We start from the raw sequence: 11,610 nt of genomic DNA on the forward strand, positions 1-11,610 counted from the left end.
TGCGCTCTACGCCGCTCTAGCCAGTGTGTACCTCTCTAAGGTTCCCCAGGCGCCCCTCTAGCCACTCGTTGCTCTCTCTTGTTCCGGTGATCTTATCCCGCGATCGTCAGCATTCCCTCTCGCTGGTTCCGGTGGTCTCTCTGCAGTGTGCTGTACTGTGTAGCTGCTACTCCTGGTGCTGTCCCCACGCTCGGCTCCCGGGTGTTCCGCTCAGTCATGGCTGCCGCCCGCAGGTCTCGCTCAGACTCCCGCTGCGTCCTGCGTTATTCCGACCGAGAACTGTGCTGAGCTTAGAGGACCCGACAAGCGCCCAGCATGGTAAAGTGAGGGAGGGGGTGCCGATTGGGGGGGAAAAGCGACAAATGACGTCATTTATTTTAGTTTGTGCTGTGTAAAGAATACACTCCAGTCACGTGACGCGTGCTAGCCTATCAGCACGCCACGAAGTACAGCCGACGCCCGCCTGCGGTACTGCACCCCTCCCCTCAGCTGTCATGTACACAGCCAGGGGTGACATGCTGCTAACACCTCCTGCCAACCTGAGCGACCCCATCACCACCACACATAGGATATGTCACACAAAATACAATCTGAGCTTAGCTCGGCACCTTGTATGTGTTCTAATAACAACCATCCATGATAGGCTTACAAACATATCTCATCGTTTTCGAACATTTCAACTTGCTGCAATATGTGTTTATTGTGTTCATACATGAAAATATAAAGAAAGCTCTTGCATCATGTTATATTTGTAACAGAACACATTACAAATGCCTGAAATGTATGCTTTAATTATAATAAAGTGTGTGTCTTGCAATGGAAGCTTAGTCCATTGCATTGTTATGATCCCCCTCCAAATAAATGGACTTGCACTACTTTAGTGTGGTATTGTGGTGTAATGCAGGGTGTCTGTGTTGGGTACACATGCCTTCAGCTTAATGCAAAATGAATGGCCAGCAGCAAGACAACCCCAGCCTTCACATGTTCATGTAACATCCAGAACAAATTGTATACATGCCAAGCTTTAACATTTCATTTTTATTGGGAAGGTGTAGAAACATACAATGTACATAAACATAATGATCATTCAGGTTCTGGGCAATACAGGCAGTCCCTGGGTTGAGTTGACTTTGTATGTAAGTCGGAACAGGTGTATTATTTTAATAAATGCAGTTAGGACAGATGTTTGTCTCAAGATATTAGGCAGCATGGTGTCAGTTACTGTATAAAATCCTCACTGTGAGTTAATCTCAAACAAAGCAAAAAAAATCTTTATGGAGCGTAGACATTCATTAACTTCTAGAGCAAGCTGTGGTTTGGTATGTGAAAATAAATACCTGCAGAGTTTGTCTTAGTCATTAGAGTTACAGGAGGCTACACATCAGCTCATCCCCTTAGATCACCCACAACCTCAGCTGTGTTTAGGAAAAGATTTCTGTGAGTCATGCAAACCTCCCCCTCCCCCCTTCAAGCCTCCGTTTGCGCCCACAGCAAGCAGGGAAGCCCCATTCGTATTTAGGAGGCATCCGTACGTCCGATGTCTTTAACTGGGGACTACCTGTATAACAATATAGATTATAGGTACAAGGAAAGAAAGGTGGGAACAGAACCCACTCTCTTCTTATCTATTAACGGCATATTCAGCAGTTGTTTTTTGCAGCAGTCAAAACAAAACGGTATCATCACATATCTACATGACCATATCCATCCCATAGAACTCAACCCGTAACATTTTTTGTTGTAAACTTTACATGCCAATCTTGAATTTTCTCTCATTCAAACAAAATATTATCTGGGCATTTCTTTGTTATGGCCTGATCTGATGCACACAGTTACCACTGACACACAAACATGGCTGTTGTCATTATAAGGAAGCCCCTCCATAGCAATGAAGAAGTGAATACTGCCCATAGGAAGAAGCATCATATTCCTGACTCCTAGGGGCTGACAGGCAGATGTTTTGAGCTTTTTTTTTTTTTTTAATAAGAGCTCAGTAAAAGCTACCCTTTAAAAAGAAAAAAAAACTACATAGTCCACACCCGCTACAACGCAGACATAGCAAAGGTTCCCATAAAGTGTTCCCATAGTTCTCTCCTGTCTGGTAATGTATGACATATATATGTTTAGTATAGGAGAATAGAATGTAATGCTTAGACAGCTTTATCGCCCAAATAACCATTATAACAGCATGCTGATATGCAGTAGAAAATTTCACACACTATTCTATCACAACATCTTCTCTCTGGATATTGATTTGCAGTATTGCGTGTCCTAGAGTGACTTCTACCCAGAAATGAAATGTCACTTTTGTTTAGATATCAGGTTGAGCCACAGGCGGACTTCTAGTATCTCTAATAACAACTACAGGGAGTTTTCTTTACAGCCACTTTTATCCTCCACAGAGCTATGACAAAGTCTAGTGTACAGATGGATTTCACAAGTATTTGTTGGTTTTGTAAAGCTGAACAAACATTACATTCTGATTGTTTGATTTTCCTTAGATTCTCCAACAGATATGAAGTGTGAAATTTGACCTAAATGAATGTAAATTAAATGGTTTAAAGAGGAACTATACTCAAAAATAAAAAACAAAAACACACTAACCTTCAATCCAGCAGGGATTCTCCGGGTTCTTCATACTACGTCACCCGACCTAGGCCCGAGATCCGGTGACAATGGATGGAAAAAAAAAATTGCCGATTCCACTGCAGATGCGTGAGATCGGCAAGTTTTTCTCTTTTAGCAAAAAGGCTCCTGCATATGGCCGAGATGCTCGGGTATGCACAGAAGGAGCACCCAAGAGCCTCCCGGGATTCCTGAGGTAGGTATCCCGGGAGGCTTCGAGCTCCTATTCATTCCCGACCGCCTAGGCGGCCGAGAATTAGGGGGCGGTGCTGCACCCTTTTTTTTAAAAAGCTGTTGCACCTTAAAAAAAAAACAGAATTTTTACCTTACATAAAAGGGTTCTATACCCTTTTATGTAAAGTGAAAATTCTGGGTTTAGGTACACTTTAATTAGGTCTTTACACCTCATATTTATTGGTAAATCAAAGCAATGTGGTGGGGTAAGTATGTATACATGTATGTATTGTATGTGGGCAGTGGAAGGAGTACAGTTATTGGCAGATTGGTGAATTCTGTAAGTTTATTTCAAGCCTTGGGATTCCTGTAAAGGATATGAGGCAGCATAACTGAAATATTGGTTTTGGATGGGCACAGAACATATCTGTGCATTTGCTCAAATAAGAGGAAATGATGGTTTAGTTGATGTTGAAAAGCTATGTGAAGACTCACTTATGCATTAGGTGCTCTTATACTTTATGTCTACAGCCCCCCTCATCCCAAATTAACTTTTACTGGAATCCCATTGTTGTGGTAGTCTCCAGAGGGGATTGATTGTGCAGATTCAGTAGTATAAAGATTTTGTCAGGGCTCAAAAGATCCTGCAGACCACATCTATCTGATCCAAGTGAGTATGCCTCTTGATGAGCTGGGAGCAGAAAGAAAAATCTTCTTATCCTATAAAATCACTAGCTTAAAAACGAAATGCTAAAGGATTTTAAAAGTAATCTGTTCCCTAAGAACAGAGCTATACTAACTATATATCTGATCTATTTTGCAGGCAGAAGGTGACGAGGATTGTTACCCTGACATCCTGAAAGCTGATGAAAATGCACACCCTGGAGAAACTAATCTTCAGGTCCACTAACTTTTTTTTTTTTTTTTTTTTTTTGTGAAGTTGAGTTTATTGTGTTTTTTAGATTGTTTTTCAAGGATATGTACATTTTAGTACACTTTTCTGATAAATAAAATTTACACTTAGCTTACATTTAATTTTCTTCCCTAGCTGTTTATCAATTTATTGGTTGAAGCCAGCCAACAACTTCTGTCAAAGTCCCCTACTTTTGGCACACTGATCATTCATCATTGGCTTGTAAAGCAAAGCCATAGGATCATTATAAATGGCTTTTAGTGATCACATCATTGGTAACCAGGCTGTGAGATACAGAGCTTTGACAGAACTGAAAGGTGTTTACTAACATACAATCTGGGTGGGCATCATACTAAAAAATGCTAATAAACAGATTGCAAACTAAAAGCAATGAAAAATCACAATTCTCACAGCCTTTGTAATGTAAATGGTACAAACCATTAGAACAGATTAAATTGTCCCTGAAGTGAATTAGAAGGCAGTAATTTGAGTAGTTTGCAACTTTATCTCCCACCTTCTGTGCCTAAAGCTATGTACACACATCCAATGGTTCTTGCCTGAGAATCGGCTCGGGCTATATCGTACGAGAATCTGGCGTGTGTACAGTGCCCGTCTTCCATTGTCTGAACGACTGTCCTGGCGGATCCACGGACGATGGATGACAAACGATCCTAATAGAAGGAAAGGGGGAGAGCGCGCAGCAGGGTGCAGCTCTGTCGTTCTCCCCCACCCCTCTGCATAGAGCAGAACGGTGATGTATGTACAGCACTCGTTCATGCATCGTGCAGTCCTTAGTCGTTGGACAGGATCGTGAAAGATCGTTTCCAACGACTATAATTGCACGTGTGTATGCGGCTTTAGGATTGATTTGTGGAGCTGCCAATTATAGTGATGGTCTAGTGGTAATATATGGTATGGTATAAACCAGAGTGGCAATGCTTGAATAAGACTGTATGCAGACTAATAAATAGGTATGCTGTGTTCAAATTAAATTCAAAGACATTTTGTGCATTTCACTTTTTTTGTAGGTATATCTGTTTGGGTTCTGTATTATTTGTGTGTGTTGTATTTTGTTTTTTTAAATACTTAAATATCTTTGATGTTACCTTGCCTAGGAGGAGCTGCAGGTATTTCGAGCATGCTGGATGTCCGAACTTACTCCAGGAGGGAGTTCTTCAGGATCGCATACTCAGTCCAGCAAAGTGCTGAGAGGATCTGTTGGGAAGGTCTCAGATACCAAAGCAAAACAAGAACTGGTCAAGGAGGAGATGGTAATTTGAGGAACACTATTGGCAACTCATTGAAATTGTATGTTTTTCAGCAGTATGATAACATGGGTTGGAGTACATTAAAGGAAATAAGTGTTAATAATTGTAGACAGCCATTTGATGAGCTCTGTTTATTAGCTGTTGTGTAGATCTAAGGACTCATAGCAATATGATAGGAGGTTCAGGCTTCTCTTTTTTGAAAAATGTATTTTTATTGAACAATTTTTGAAATAAAAGGGAATACAGGTACAGATTAACATACAAGGAAAAACTAAGGATTTACAATCAGGTGTGTTGATCTATACATGATACAGTAACAGTTTCCAACCAGATATGTGGTAACAGTTAGACTTTTCTAACTAGCTGTGGCCTTGTTCCAGCACTGTGATTCCATGTTTTGAGGCCACAGTAGGTCAGGTGACCAATGTTTTTTGGAGGTTGTCTGTAGAAGTTACTGTACTAGAATTGTTCAGTAAATGTTTATAAAGTAAGAATGTTTTTTTTTAAATCTGTATTACATATTGTGAAATTAAAAGGTTTTAGCATGCAACACAATAGTGGAATGGGATTTTTTAATCAATGTAACTCTTGTTTATGGTTCTATTATTGGTATAGCAGTATAATTTTCACTCATTTTAATAGACCAGAAAATTTAATTTGTGCATTTTTTAACAGGCCAGAGAACTTTTTCTTAAAGCTGCAGATCAGGAGCAAAATGGAGCACTCTACGAAGGTAACAAGTTTTAGTATATGCAGTCCGGATTAAAAATTGAAGTAAATGATCAGAAGCATACAATTACTATACTGATGTGAGCATTAAATCCTCTAAGTTTCACTAAAATAAACTGTATATTATATTACACACATTTTATTACCCCATTTATACTTTAAAAAGTTTCGTATTAAATCAATTATGTAATGACATAAGAACTTTATCGGAAGTCACTAGTTCTTTGCTTTAATGCTGACTGTCTTCCACTGCACTGTTTTTAGCTCATGGTAGCAGTAGTTCTCGACATTTCAATGTTAGTCATAGAATCCGCCACCACAAGATTGTGGGTGTGTCATTTTTAATAGGCTTTCGCCAGGCTAAAGTTTTGCCATCATTTATTTGCCAGGAAGTACGAGGGGGTGCTGAGAAGTTCCTGGCTTTGGCCAGAAAGAAGAGAGCCAGAGTTTGAAATAACACATTTATTCAACATATACCTCCCTGAGACTGATGCACTTGGTACAGCGTAGTTGCAGCTTTTCTAGACTGTTCAAATAAAAGTTCTTTGGTTGGGCCGCAAACCAGCTCTCAGCAGCATCTTTGATGTCAGAAATGTCCTCAAAACGTAGCCCCTTCAGGTGTTTTTTCAAATTCGGGAACAGATAATAGTCTGAAGGGGCCAGGTCAGGTGAGTAGGGGGGATGGTGGACCCATCAGAAACCCATGGTGTTCAATTTGGCAGCCACAACGTTGGAGTTGTGCGCATATGCATTGTCCTGCAACTTTCTACAGAGTTTCGTCTTAATTGCCTCCCTCAGCTGGTCCAGGAGGTTGGCATAATACTGTCAGGTGATACTAGAACCCTGAGGAAGGTAGTCCACCAACAGAATACCGTTTCTGTCCCAGAAAAGTTCTTTGGCTGCGGGGACCCGCTGTGGCGCCATTCCTTTGACTGTTCATTGGTTTTAGGATCATAAATGTGGAGCCAGGATTCATCCTCAGTCACTAACCTAGCTAAAAAGTCCTATGCAGCTTCAAAATGGGCCAAAACGGCTTTGGATGCTTCAACTCGTTCCTTCTTCTGATCACTGTTCAAACATTTCGGCACCCACTTCGCTGAAAGCTTGTGCATGTCTAGGATAGTGGTGATAACAAACCCAACACGCTCCCGTGAGATGTCACAGTATCTGGGCTATCTTTTTTACAGATATTCGCCGGTCCTCAATAATCAGCTCATGGACAGCATCGCAGGTTGCCGGGTCAGTTGAGGTTGGGGGGCACCCACTGCGGGGCTCATCATCAATGGTGAAATGTCCAGTCTTGAAACGAGATATCCAGGTTTTGACAGTGCTGTAGGAAGGACACTTCTCCCCCAGTGTTTGTGACATCTCAGTGTGAATGTCCTTTGCTGACTTTCCCTGGAGACACAAAAACTTCATGACGGCCCGTAACTCCAACGACGTGAAACTTGCTTGTGCCTCTGCCATCACAGCTTCTCAGTAAAAAAAACAGTTTTAAGAATCACAAAGACCTGATATTTGCACAGTTACATACTAAGATATTAGGCTGTCATATGCCCCCACACTCATTTTTCTATTTCATCTGGAAGGGGGCAAAGTCAGGAACTGCTCAACACCCCTTCGTATTTGCTGTACACAATGTAGTCCTTATACTGAAAGGTAAGAAATGTATAAACATGTTTTGACACAACGTTTTTCTATTCTTCTACAGCTATCAAGTTTTACCGCCAAGCCATGCAGCTTGTGCCAGACATTGAGTTTAAGATTAATTACAACTTGTCCCCTGATGGTGATGGCGTAGGGAAAAACTTGTATGTATCTCCATGTATTCACCTTTTTGAATGTATCTCCTTGTATGTAATTGCCATTTTTCAATGTCCAGAAAAACAGAATCTGTTATTTACTGCCCTGTTTACAACACACCTAATTCTGTCCTTATAATTCAAGGTGATTCAAACAGCAAAGCTGATCTTTCAGAGTGTATTGGTCAGTCTTTGTAATAAGGAAAGGGATTCCTTTAAAAAAAATTCTGGCAAAATGAATGAATAATTATTTTAAGACTATGGCCCCTTTATAATTTTATAATCATTTCTTGGCTTTTTGGGGCAGGTACGTTTAACATTGTGGTGTGATGGTGGTGATCATTTATGTAGTGAATGTTGTGCATTGGTTCTACTGCTGTAATTGTAGTATTTTGTCATTGAGGCATTTTAGTTTTGTTTTTAAGTATGTCATACTCATACATTTTTTTGCTCTTTTTGCTCTTGGTTGCTTTGACATTTTACAGCTGGGAAAAAAAGATTTGATTTTAATTGTGCTACATTCCTATCCAAGGCCACTGATTGACTTTATTTAAAGAGACATATTTTGTAAACATGGAACTTTGAAACAGATAGTGATTTATAACCTTAGATTGTTTTTTATTTCTATTTTTACGCATTCTTTCTTGATATAAGAATATCTAAAATATTGTATTTCTACATCTAAATTACACCTTACTTTGTGTATCCGTTTTGAACAGCACTTTGATTTTATGACCTAATAAAATACAACTAAATGAAATCAATTTTCAAATGTAATTAAATTGTGAAACAGATCATACAGAAAGGAATCTGGTATTTGGTAGTTACCTACCAACAAAGCTTTACTACAAGCAGATTGCATATCCAGTAATAATTTGTATTTCAGGGATCTCCCCTTTGTAATAAAACAATACCCCACTAAAATGATTTCCGCTTCATAAGGAAAAAATAAAAACAAAATCACATCAAATCTTTCAACAAATGAAATCACTCGCAATATAGACAAATCATGCCGAAAGGTTGTCTCATGATAGGCAGTACAGTTCGTCTGTGTGTGTAGCCACTATTTACTGTTGTTATTGTTCAGTTTTCTATGTTGGTAAAGTAGTTTTTTCAATTTTGTAAAGTTTTTACTTTGATACCCTGTATGGTTGTATGGCACAAAGCTATGCACGTTTACTCTTTTATTCAACTAGGTTAACTTTTTTGTTCTGCAGTATGGATGATGCCAATGATGACAGCAAGATGGCTGACTTACTATCTTACTTCCAGCAGCAGCTGACATTTCAAGAGCCCGCACTGAAGTTGTGCCAGCAAGAGTATGATGTCACACAGACTCATATCTCAGGTATGCATGTACATTTGTTTCTTTTTCTTACTTTTTTTTTTTAATCTTTGCTCTTACCACAGGTCAGTGACCTGCTGTCTACTGGTTTAATTTACCTCTCAAATACAATTTACTTTTTTCAGCCTGTATTTTTTTTGCATTTATTTTGTATTTGAATTTATTTTGCATTGTCACAAACCTGTATTTATTCTGCATTGTAACTATGCTTGCTGTAAAGCGTTTCCTAAAAAGTAAAGAAAAAATTGACCAAAATTATGGCTTTTATTGTAAGCTCCAGAAACACATACATAACTGATATATTTCATAGAAATAATATATTGCTGTTTGTTTTTAATGGAGAACTGCAGGCAAGATGGCAAATGTGAATTTAATGTTTGAAATAAAAACATTTTATATGTGTCGGCATTTTGTATTTGTTTGCACCATTCAGAAGAATAAATAATATCTAAATGCCATAAGCTGTTCTTGTTTAGGTCTGACCGTTGCTATTATAGAGCGTGCAGTTTTATTAATGACCCGGTGCTACATGCACCAAGGAGGATACACGATACACTTAGATATCATTACTATTTCAACTAAAAATCTCCTTTATATTCTTCTGTTGTAAGTTACTTAAGATACTCTTTTTGGACCTAAATTTGTGTTCCTTTACCTGTAATTAGAAAATATTTATATCCTATAGTCAAGCACCTATGTCATAATCCTGGATCTTCCTGGAAGTAGCTAGAGGCATATGTTTTAAGATTAAGTATTTGCTTTCTGTTTTTCAGAGCTCCCAATGGAAGTACTAATGTATATTTTCCGCTGGGTGGTTTCCAGTGAGCTTGACCTGCGATCATTAGAGCAATTATCCCTGGTCTGTAAGGGCTTTTATATTTGTGCAAGGTATTACAATGATTATGTAGAATACACATACATGTTCATTAGAATACACTGATTACTTAAATGATAAAAATGTGTTGTGAATGTATGTAATGTTAAAAAGGAACTGATCTGTGGAAGCAGTCTGTGATCTGCCTTTCTCCAATCTTATTCCATTATAGACCTTCCATGCCTTGTTCTGCACTTTTTGTTGGGTCAAGGCTTTGCTTCCTCATGTCAGACTCACTTGAAAGAAGAATAGAGACTAGCGCAGTAGTGAAATCACCAAATCTCATTTATAAATCTTCCCAGACTTGTTGTCAGTAGTAGCAGTGCCCTGGATATCTGTGTGGATGCCTTGGTACACTCTCCTATTAGGAAGTTCACTACTGTGTTTCAGAAAAATTCCAGAAAAATTGTATGTTTTCAAGGTTACTGATTAGGCATGTCTTACATTTTGAGAAATGCCTTGGTATGTAACACATATTTTCACTTTTCCCACTTTTTCATTCACTTAGCCCACGGAAAAGTTGCTCCCTTTCAGATTATGCAATGCATTTTGGTGTATGGGCATGTCTATGTTACATTTATATTCAGTATTGTTTCTTGGGTTTTAAACCACTGCTCAGAATTAACGTTGGCATATTAATTTAACTTACAGGGATCCTGAAATCTGGCGCTTAGCATGCCTAAAAATATGGGGCAGAAACTGTGTGAAACTGCTACCTTACATTACTTGGAGGCAGATGTTTCTTGAGAGGCCCCGTGTCCGGTTTGATGGTAAGTTTTACCACCAGGTTTTTATGTGTTGTCATATATGGTTGTTTAAATACATGATTTTTTTGTTTTTGTTTTTTAAATACATTTTTTAAATTAGTATTTCACTATTATGCATGTAATTGTGTATGTATGTGTATATGCTGTCCTATAGGTGTTTATATTAGCAAGACTACATATATACGCCAGGGAGAGCAGTCTTTGGACGGATTTTACAGAGCCTGGCACCAAGTGGAATATTACAGGTCTTTGAACACTCTTTTACTTATATTTAACAAGCACAAGTAATAGTAACCTTATCACTGCAAGTAGTTTGCATGTTATGTTCAATTCAGTCAACCACATTTTCTGTTTTACATTTCACACAGATATATGAGATTCTTTCCTGATGGTCATATTATTATGCTGACTACCCCAGAGGAGCCACAAACAGTTGTACCTCGTTTAAGGGCAAAACATGCAAGGTATTTTAGAAGTTCTCTTTACTCATATCATTTTTTAGTACCTAATAGTCTCCAGCAGAATTTATCATGCAGGTGAAAAATCAGAGTTCTTTGTAGGGGAAGATGGAGAGGAATATCCATCAGATTATTATTGCATCAGATTATTATATCAAACCAATTAAACTCAAAAATGTTCCCTATATAAGTAAAAAACAAAAAAGCTTCAGAAATGTTAAATGTGTATATAAATGTGTTTTTGCACACAGTTGTTTGAAATCATGGTTCTTTTCTTGATATTTACCATAACCAGGCAATTTGTGCATATTATTTTACAATATATTAGTTTATAATGAGTTACTGGAAATGTTATAGCTTGCTGCCATTAAACCTTTTTATAGAGAACAAATAAAAGAAAAAGTAACAAAAAAATGTTGAACTGCTGATTTAATCTAGACAAAATGATACAGCAACAGTACACAGATGTGCTCTTCCCTAAGCATGCATTCTGTGTGTTAGAGTAAGCAGTGTGCAGTCCAGAGTCCTAACTTGCTTAGATGCCTGCCCTTTCCTCCACCTGTACGAGTGCTGTTGTACAGGAGATTACAGGCGGCCAGTGCTGAGATTCATATACATTTGTTAGTTCTAACTAAAAATACCGTATAAGACGCTC

At 38.5% G+C, this 11,610-nt stretch overlaps 1 protein-coding gene across 1 annotated transcript in view; it reads left to right on the plus strand.

Annotated features, from left to right (window-relative positions):
* FBXO9 (F-box protein 9) overlaps positions 1–11,610 on the plus strand; it is a 15,116-nt gene continuing 3,506 nt past the window's right edge. The window contains exons 1-10 of the mRNA XM_072408444.1: positions 1–318; positions 3,623–3,700; positions 4,828–4,983; positions 5,656–5,713; positions 7,421–7,520; positions 8,729–8,859; positions 9,630–9,744; positions 10,382–10,500; positions 10,652–10,742; positions 10,866–10,961. Of these exons, the coding sequence (XP_072264545.1) occupies positions 316–318; positions 3,623–3,700; positions 4,828–4,983; positions 5,656–5,713; positions 7,421–7,520; positions 8,729–8,859; positions 9,630–9,744; positions 10,382–10,500; positions 10,652–10,742; positions 10,866–10,961 (947 nt within the window). The 5' untranslated portion in view covers positions 1–315. The remainder of the gene's footprint in view (positions 319–3,622; positions 3,701–4,827; positions 4,984–5,655; positions 5,714–7,420; positions 7,521–8,728; positions 8,860–9,629; positions 9,745–10,381; positions 10,501–10,651; positions 10,743–10,865; positions 10,962–11,610) is intronic.

This window comes from Pyxicephalus adspersus, chromosome 4, assembly GCF_032062135.1.
Source record: "Pyxicephalus adspersus chromosome 4, UCB_Pads_2.0, whole genome shotgun sequence".
Lineage (NCBI taxonomy): Eukaryota > Metazoa > Chordata > Amphibia > Anura > Pyxicephalidae > Pyxicephalus > Pyxicephalus adspersus.